General features: G+C 40.6%; 1 protein-coding gene across 3 annotated transcripts; it reads left to right on the forward strand.

Annotated features, from left to right (window-relative positions):
* The first annotated feature begins 1,204 nt into the window (after nucleotides 1-1,204).
* soat1 (sterol O-acyltransferase 1) lies at nucleotides 1,205-7,859 on the forward strand. Of its 3 annotated transcripts, none has more exons than XM_052072842.1 (15): nucleotides 1,225-1,680; nucleotides 2,742-2,800; nucleotides 3,124-3,272; nucleotides 3,336-3,416; nucleotides 3,503-3,610; nucleotides 3,712-3,997; nucleotides 4,106-4,184; nucleotides 4,480-4,564; nucleotides 4,647-4,692; nucleotides 4,785-4,914; nucleotides 5,025-5,122; nucleotides 5,212-5,310; nucleotides 6,282-6,417; nucleotides 6,510-6,655; nucleotides 6,759-7,859. In XM_052072842.1, the coding sequence occupies exons 1-15, from the start codon at nucleotides 1,527-1,529 to the stop codon at nucleotides 6,822-6,824; spliced, it is 1,722 nt and encodes a 573-aa protein (XP_051928802.1). In that variant the 5' UTR covers nucleotides 1,225-1,526; the 3' UTR covers nucleotides 6,825-7,859. The 3 variants fall into 3 exon arrangements, with proteins under 3 accessions (XP_051928804.1, XP_051928802.1, XP_051928803.1); XM_052072843.1 differs by having other exon boundaries at nucleotides 1,228-1,680; nucleotides 3,357-3,416; XM_052072844.1 differs by lacking the exons at nucleotides 6,282-6,417; nucleotides 6,510-6,655; nucleotides 6,759-7,859 and adding an exon at nucleotides 6,075-6,258 and having other exon boundaries at nucleotides 1,205-1,680.
* Nucleotides 7,860-9,340: the final 1,481 nt, after the last annotated feature.

Raw genomic sequence — 9,340 nt, forward strand, 5'->3', positions numbered from 1 at the left:
TACATCTAGGCAGTTGTGACATCGCAGTAGCAGCAACAGTTGCAGGCACACTAGCACCTTCATTAATAGCTGGTTCCCTTGCTTGTCTTTTCTCTTAAAAATTGTACTGATGGGTGAATATTTCTGATGTGCCTGTGCAGGTTATTTGTGGAGCCTGATCTATGGGATATTTTAACCTTGCACAGTCTCCACGCTGCCTTTGAACTATCAATTAAATTGAAATGAGTCCATATTTCACTGCGTTTCCTATCCATTTTCTCACCTTTCCACTTTCCACTTTCCACCGTGTTGTTTTTTTTCCCACTAACTAGCTCTCTCGTCTCCTCGTCTGTATTGTTCGCGTGCTGCTCAGTGTGCTGCTGTGTGTGTCTCTTCTCTAACCCCTCCCCCTTCTCTAAACTGCAGCGCGCGCGTGTGTGTGTGTGCGTGCGTGCGTGCGTCCGTGTGTAACCCTCCCCATCCGGCTCCCCAATGAGGAGCCGGCTCCCAATGAGGTGGGAGCCGGCTCCCATCGTTCACTTCAAAGAACCGGCTCTGGGAGCCGGCTCGTTCGCGAACGACACATCACTAATTCCAACTGGTCTCCAAGCTCATGACAGGGATAAGCTCTTGTAGTCTTTTTTGAACTTGTAACTTGAAGGGAAGTGGCTGGTTCAAAGAAATTACAAAACTGACAGGCTTGAAGGAGAGTTGCTTGCTGCTTGCTCTGTAAACGGTTTTGTGTGGAGAATCACAACTTGTCTCCTCATCTCATTATTTACCGCATCTCCACACTGTTAAGGAAAAAAAACATACAAAGCCTGAGGAGAGACCAGTATTAACATTACTTACAAAACCTTTACTTTTGGTTAACCTTTATTGACAACACCTGTCCCCGTAGCCTACAGCACCAGCCAAATTTACTTCTAAATCTTGTACAGTAACGGAGAATGTGTATTTCCTTACTTCTCACCGCTATTCATAACGAATTCTGAGCAAGACGCCTTTTTTGATGACGTAACGGGAGGAGAGAGGGTCAGCCAATGAGCGTCGAGCTCACCAGTCATCTTCGGCACACTGTTGACGCAATAATGAAAGTGTGCAGTGTCGCTCAATGCCCACGTTGTTGTCATTCGTAGAGACGCGTCCAGCAGACGGGAAGTTCCGTGGTGTCGCAGGAGTGTAATTTTAGTATCACGTGAGCGTTTTATTCGTTTTTCTATCAATGTTGAGTTTGAACCTGTTGTTGGACTATAATAGTTTGGCTAAGTTGTGTAGCTCTCACTTGGAGCACGACATAGCGTTTGCAGGACAGTGAAGGGAGGGCAATTTGTGTTTCAATATCTGTGAGACGACTGGCAGCTCACTGGCTTTAAATTTGCTAACTGAACTGCTAGCTGTCGGTCCAAGTGTCATGTGCAAGTGATTCACTTGTCTTACTGGGCTCGCTTTGCGCGTCATTCAGAATCCTTCGAATTCTTGTCTATAGTCAATAGTGAGATGTGATTCGACAACAAAAGTTTGTTTGTATTGTTTTGCTTTCTAGGATGGAGAATGGTGATGGCAGCAGTCTGCGCTCCCGCCACCGAAACCTTGCCCAAATGCCCACATTGTCTGACCCGGATAGCCCAGTGAATGGCCAGTGTAGCCTAGAAGGGGATCAGAATCAGTCCATTGGAGACAATCACATCAGCAGCAGTGGTACGAATTACTTTGAGGAAATGTAACCATCTTTTGAAGTCCTGATGAATTTAAAAGTTCGATCGGGCGTTCACACACACAATGTTAACTCGAGTGTTCACACCTGAAAATTCAGCAAGGGATTAAAGAGCAATTTCCCAACCGCACAAACGCTTAAGAGAGTGAACTATTGTCCCCGTCTACAATGAGCACTTGAAAATGTCTGAATTTTACTTGGAAATCATGAATCAACACTACGCCCTTATGAGGTGGAAAGGGGAATGATGACATCGTTTGCACGCAATGTTTGTCAGCCCAAAGTTGGGTGCAATAGGCTCCACCTCAGAACGTCAAGTGCTATAGAATACGGGTGAATGTAATTGCACTTTGTCAGACATTTGTAGTCAGAATGGTGTGAAAGGGATTTCCACTCATCCAGTTCTCATTCCTTCAAGTGTCCAAAACGGTGCACAATGCTTGAATTTTAAGGTTATGTTTTCAAGGTTTAAAAGGTGCTAGGATTTTGGATATGATGTTTTATAGTGTTTGACAATATAACTTGATTGTTCACTTGTGAGCAGAAGAAATAATGCTAGACTTGCATCTGCCTTTAACATAAGATATTTTCCAGAATTTTGATCTCCCACAATGCAAGCTTCAAAACCGTGGTTGTGTTCTCTCTTAATATGGTCATGTAAATTAATCTTTGTGTCAAAATGCAGTTTACCAGAGATCGCCCCAGGATACAATGGGTAAAAAAATACAATTGAATAAAATGAATTATAAAACCGCTTTAATTTCGACACTGTAAATGATAAAGAACTCTTTAAACTCATCTCTGTCTGTTTGGTTATGTAATCGCAGCTGTAGTTCAAAGTAACATTTATTTATTAAAATTTATTATGTTTCAGCCCATACTTTAACGCACTTGCCATTTGGCGGTGCATTTTTTTTTTTGGATGAATTACTTAGATTAGAGAATTATTTTTCGGCTACAATTCGCAAATAAACGAATACTCGGTGTCTATTGCACCACACTACATACACATACTATGTGGATGCTGTGTCTTTTCTAATTTTAGGGAAAATTGAGGTGGCGCAAATGATCAGCAAGAAGCTACAACTGAAAAGGAAAGCAGAGGTAAGAAGTGCAAGTCATTTGTTTTAAGGTGAAGCTTCATCGTGCTCATTTGAATGAGTTGCTCAGGAAATCAAAACGTGTGGTCAAATTTCCTTCAACGTTTATCATGGTTCTGTCTTCACAGAGAACCTTCGTGTCTCTCGAAACAATTTCTGCAATTGACCAACGCTCATTTCTAATCTATCTACATTCATGTTTCTACTTTGCTTAACTTTTTCCCTGTAATGCGTAACTTGGGCGGAATTGTAAGCAGTGACTTTAGTAAAGTGATTTGTTTATTTATCAGTGATAGTGACTTGGTCTGTGCTTTTGACACTCCTCAGTACCTGAAGAAGGACCTGATGCACGAATTTGACAACCAGGTCAGTGACTTCATGGACAGTCTTATTGAGGAGTCGACTAGAGTGGAGGCTGCACCCATGCCTGCTGTCTTCTCACCCCCTCTGTCAGACGGGGAGAGAAGCAGACTTGGGTATGTACAAAGAGTACATGTCAACGCTCACGTTTTAGCACCAAAAAAAAAACGTGTTACTAGTTTGGCCATGTGTTCCTCCAGGCATTTCCGACCTCCTCACGGCGAGGGCAAGCAGTTTGTCAGCCGCAGGTCCCTTCTTGAGTAAGCAAGGAAATCTTTACCGCCTAACACTTGTGTCTTGCGATCAAGCGGTTCCAGTCGCACGTCTGTTATTTCTCCCCCTACAGTGAGCTCTTTGAGGTGAACCACATCCGGACTATCTACCACATGTTTATTGCCCTGCTCGTTCTTTTCATCCTCAGTACATTGGTGGTTGATTTCATCGATGAAGGCAGGTAATATTCGAGACGGGTTTGACCATTCCCATAACAGATAATGCCATTTTTGCTTGACTTTTGTGATAAATTAGATTGTCCTGTCTGTTTTATCTCTCCAGACTGGTGCTAGATTTTGACCTGCTGGTCTACGCATTTGGGCAGTTCCCACTGGTGGTGTGCACGTGGCTCTTTATGTTCCTTTCAGTTTTAGTGGTTCCCTATCCCCTGTTCAAGCTGTGGACGCAGAGTCAGTCTGGCTCTTCCGGTCACCGCAGGCTTTACAGTTTTCTGTTTGGCTCCACGTTCCTTCTCTATCAAGCTTTGGGCCTTGGATTTTTACCCACATATGTGGTTGTGGTCAACAGTTTGCCGCCAGCCTCGTGTTTCATTGTCATCTTGGAGCAGGTATTCTTCATGTCTTGGAACATTCCGAATCGAATGTAGCTACTTTTGAAAATGGAATGTTAATTGGGATGGAATGACAGAAATTGCTGTGCCCATTGCACATTCCAGGTGAGACTCATGATGAAAGCCCACTCTTTTATAAGAGAGAATGTCCCAAGAGTTCTGGCCTGGGCTAAAGACAAGTCCAGTAAGTTCCTTTCCCATACAGTATTAATGGGAGCCAATGCATGAGCTGTATTAAAAAAACCTCTAATCATGCTAAATTTTCATGCTCAATTTTCACACTGTTGTTATTCACCAAGTGATGTTGATTGAAGTGTAGGACTTTAGTATACTGCATCACACTGATCGGTGTAGTGCCTAAATTGGTCAACCTCTAATTTTTCCCAATTAGGAATGGATTGTTTAAGTATACGACATAATGATCTTTTCTGTGTGTGTGTGTTTTATTTTTTTTAATAAGTCTCTTCTGTCATGTACAGGCCCAACCCCAGTAGTGCCTCTTGCTTCTCAATATCTCTACTTTTTGTTTGCCCCTACGCTTATCTACAGAGATAAATATCCAAGGTGAACACAACATATTTTTTTTTAATATCAAAAGAACTGAAGATGGAACAACTGAATTAACTCTCATATTTTTTTAACGCAGGAGCCCAATGATCAGATGGGGCTATGTGGCCACAAAGTTACTCCAGGTACCGGTCCGTCTTTGAACTTTCACTGTCTGGCTCTAATGGTACACGTCTGCCTATTTATCTTACCATTCCAAATGTTTTTCTCCTCACAGGTACTAGGCTGTCTGTTTTATGCGTACTATGTGTTTGTGCGGCTCTGCATCCCTCAGTTCCGCAGCATCAGCCTTCAGTTTTTTGACCTGAGGGCCATGGTCCTTGGCGTGTTTAACTCCATCCTCCCTGGTAAGATCACACACTCATTATTCAGAGTAAGCTTTTCCGTGATCCAGTTAGCCGCAATTGTGTTTTCTTCGCTACATTCAATGCATACTTTCTTTTGTTTATTTTTACAGGAGTGTTGGTTCTTTTCTTGGGTTTCTTTGCCTTCCTCCACTGTTGGTTGAATGCATTTGCAGAGATGCTTCACTTTGGCGATAGGATGTTCTATAAGGTGCCGCACTTTCCGCTCATGCTCCTGAAATGAAGTTCCTGTGTGTGCGGTAACTGGTCAGACTAATTCATTTTAATTCCACCTCCTAGGACTGGTGGAACTCAACATCTTTTGCCAACTACTACCGTACTTGGAATGTCGTCGTTCATGACTGGCTGTTTCACTACGTGTACCGGGACTTCCTTTGGGTGAGTGGATCTGCGTGACTTTTTTCTTTTTAACCATCTTTGTACTTAACTGCTTTATGTGCACAGTGAGAACCTTTAAAGTTTGCTCGTAGTTCTGGTCACCCTGCAATTTCCCTCATGTAGATTAAAAAAAAATCACTGTTAAAACCATTAAACTTTGATTGCAAATTCTCAATAACATAACAGCAGTTATATTTTAACAATCATACAATTGTTAAAACAAACTAATATTCAAGCTTTGAAACATTAAATGTGATAACACTGGCTGCTATTTTGAACTGCTCAGATTTACTTCTAGCTTGTTTAAGCATGATGCAGCTACCACCATGCTTCATTGTAGGCCTATGTACATGGAAAGATGTGTTACGGTCTGATAAAAACAATGTTGAATTTTTTGGCCATAATTCCAAAAGGTATGTTTCGGACAAACACAATACTGCTCATCACCAAATGAATTTCAGATGGGACTGGTGCCGTAGATAGGGAGGAAGGAATTCTAACCTGTTCAAAATAACAGTCAGCGTTCACATAAAACTGTCAGGCTTCTGGTCAAAAGCAAAAAGAACAGACTTGAACATTTTTAATCTATTTGGGGTTAGTCAAACACACTTTAAATAGTGGCGGGTGTGTGCTTACTCACAGTTAATATGGTTTTGATTGTGATTGGTCTGAATACAGTCGCATCCGGCTTTAAGAGGGTGTGCACACTTTTGCAAACCACTCATTACCGTTAATTCCTCTCTCAAAATACTTTTTTTTCTTAGTTGTGTTGTACAGGTTATACTGGAGGTCACATTTAATGGTGGAAAACTTTTGAAATTATTTATCTTGGTCTACTTGTTGGATGTCACAAAAACCTGTCAATTGAACAGCAGTATGAGTGCAGAGTTTTTATATCCACTGTAATTCCACGTGGATGCAGTCAAACCAGCTTGTCACTAATGTTTCTGACTTGTCTCTTATAATTCCAGGTCTCCCAGAAGCGTTTCCGAACAGCAGCCATGTTGTTTGTGTTTACATTGTCTGCAGTTGTCCACGAGTATATCCTTGCAATCTGCTTCGGCTTCTTCTATCCAGTCCTCTTCTGCCTGTTCATGTGCTTTGGAAGTGAGACACCAGTACACCTTCAGCTTCCTGTTTTCTTCTGTATTTTTTAGCAACACTTTAAAAATTGATCAATTCTATTCACTTTTTGACAGTGATGTTTAACTTCATCCTCCATGATCAAAGAAAAGGTCCCATCTGGAATATAATCATGTGGACTTCCCTCTTCTTGGGACACGGCGTAATCATCTGTTTGTACTCCCAGGAGTGGTATGCCCAACGCTACTGCCCTCTAAAAGAGGTATTGCCTGACTAGTAATGTGGGTTTTTTTTTCCTCGAATCATGTTTTCTTTAATTGCTTTGACAAAAAATGCACATTGTTAAGATTTTATTTTTGCTTCAGCCCTCCCTGCGAGAGTTACTGCAGCCTCGGTCATGGACTTGCCAGAAAAGGGTGATGACCAATTAACTGGCTGTGACCTGGACTGCAACTCTGACGTGATCTCATTGACTATCCTTTCTGTTACTGTCCTAAGTTTTGGTGTCGACTGTTTTTCTTTGTTTATTGCACTAATGTTACTACTGAATTGTCATAAGAATGTATGGAAAAGATTCAACAAGTCTTTATTCCCCATGCGAACAGGTGCCTTACTTATATTTTCTGTCTATATATATAAAATTATATATATATATATATTATGCACGCGTTATTTTACACATGAATTTCCCCATCCTTTTGACTTGATCAACTGTGAGGTTACATCTCGTGTCAATATTAGAGGACAAGTCATCAATGTGGACAGTCATTATGTACAAATCATTCACACATGAAGTAATAGTTAATATTTAACAAAGCCAGCAATTGCATCCGAATCATAACGGTCATTTGGTTTCTTTGGTATTTCGCATTTCACATTTCAAGGTAGTTGGGCTCTTCGATCATTCAAATGGCATATTATAAAAAGAAATATCAAGATAATATATTCTGTGTCAACTATGTATTCTATATAACTTGAACTGGCTTGGCCAGATATTGTGCATGATTGAGGTTTTTTTTTTCTTTGGGACCAAAATGAGATTTTTCCTCAACATACTGTACTTGAACGAATTATATGCAATTCTTTCAGCTATGTGGCTGCAGTCTGTGTAAAATGTTTAAACACTTGAATAATATTGATGGTGACTCGGTACTAAGGGCAAATTTATAGAATGAGTCCTTTGAATGCCGGCATGGTGTTGTTCCATGTTGGTAAATTCTGTGCTTTAATTTGAGAATTTACCATCGGAGTGGACATTTCTTATCGACGTGATACAATCATTTGTTTCATGTTTAATGTTGCTAATTGTAATGGATTTCAATGCAGGAAGGATGTATGTGACTGTAAATAATTAGATCTATTCATCTCTAAGTTTGAAAAATAGCAACGCAAGCCTTGCTGAGCATTATTTGAACACATGCGTGTCGCAGTATTAAAGATTTGTATCCGCTGTGTTCATGAATACCTATTACTTGTGTATTTTTTTTTCACTTGAGTTTTATTTTTCTTTAACACACTCGGAAATATTGTCTGAACAGCATACAAATTTTATATTAATGCATGTCCATATGACGGTGAACATTTGTTCCTATTTCGCTTAATTTAACTACATTTTAGACATCCACATTGAAATCATTGACAATCATCCAATTTCAACCAAACCTGATCATTTACATGTTATTTATTTTTTCAGGAACAGCCGAGATCCAGAAAGTTTTGACAGGATCAACACATTATTACTTTTGTTTACAAAATACCCCCCCCCCCCCACACACACACACACCTGTATTAGATAATAGTGCCATGTGTTTTGCACGTCTCCGTTTTCACAGATCCATTCTTTTATTATTTGAACTTTTTTGGGGGGGAAAAAACAATACGCGTTTACACTCATTGTTTACCTGTGTAGTGAGTACATTTATATTATGTATATAGCACTTTTGGTCCGTCCTTTGTAGCTATAACTGCGCCACCTCTTCATGCAAGGCTTTCCACAGGGTTTGGGAGTGTGTTTATTGGAATTCGTGGTCATTCTTGCAGAATCGCATTAATGAGGAGTCACATTGATATTGGACGCGAACGCCTGGCTGAGTCTCTGGTCTCTATCCGGTTACGGTCAGAACTCTGCGCATGCTAATAAAGTTCTCCCACACCATACTCTTTCACCCATGTCTTCATGGACCTTTGTGCATGGAGTGTCCTCTTGTTGGAATGGCAATTCCAAACTATTACCACAGCGGGGCGGCATTACTCAGTGATGGAGTGAGCATCGCCTCTCCTGAGGAAGAGTTTGTGTGTTCAATCTTCGGCTCTTGAGACCATGTCAAAGTGTCCTTGAGCAAGTTACTGAGTCCTCAATTTCTCTTGGTCCTGCTTCAGTGTTGAGTGAAGCGCTTTGAGTGTCTTGTCGATGGAAAAGTACGACACAAGTGAAAGGCCATTTACCACAAATGTGAAAATGTCCACAATCTCTTAATTTGCTGAAACTTTCAACGTTTCTTTAGTTGGAACAAAATGCAGTATCAGGGTGTCATGGCACACTCGTGTGCTGTGAGAGATCATCAGAGTTGCCGCGGAAAATTATGCAATTTCACTTAATTTGTCATAAAATTACAATCTATTCATCTATCTATGACAGTGATGTATAGTGATATGCAGAACAATTACACACTCTTCCCATAAGATGGGTTTCCCACCGCCACATTACCATCGTTCACTTAACCTTCTAACATTTAACATTGAGTATAAATACTAAGGTAGATTGAAGGGTAACATTTATACAATACAATACATGCTGATTTATATAGCGCTTTCACAACAGCGGCAGCTGTAACAAAGCGCTTAACAAAACAGTTAACATCAAGTAAAACAATAAACACAACACATAACATAAAACACAGACAGTCATGCAGTCCTAACCACTTTTCCATCACACGCTTCTTCAGTA

The sequence above is a fragment of the Hippocampus zosterae genome, chromosome 8 (assembly GCF_025434085.1).
Source record: "Hippocampus zosterae strain Florida chromosome 8, ASM2543408v3, whole genome shotgun sequence".
NCBI classification, from domain to species: Eukaryota; Metazoa; Chordata; class Actinopteri; order Syngnathiformes; family Syngnathidae; genus Hippocampus; species Hippocampus zosterae.

Excerpts from the sequence above, each read along its gene's own strand:
- soat1 (XM_052072842.1), top strand. The coding sequence starts at position 1,527 with ATGGAGAATGGTGATGGCAGCAGTCTGCGCTCCCGCCACCGAAACCTT. Across the intron at positions 3,998-4,105 it reads TCATTGTCATCTTGGAGCAG|GTGAGACTCATGATGAAAGC; the intron begins GTATTCTTCATG and ends TGCACATTCCAG. Across the intron at positions 4,565-4,646 it reads TACAGAGATAAATATCCAAG|GAGCCCAATGATCAGATGGG; the intron begins GTGAACACAACA and ends TTTTTAACGCAG.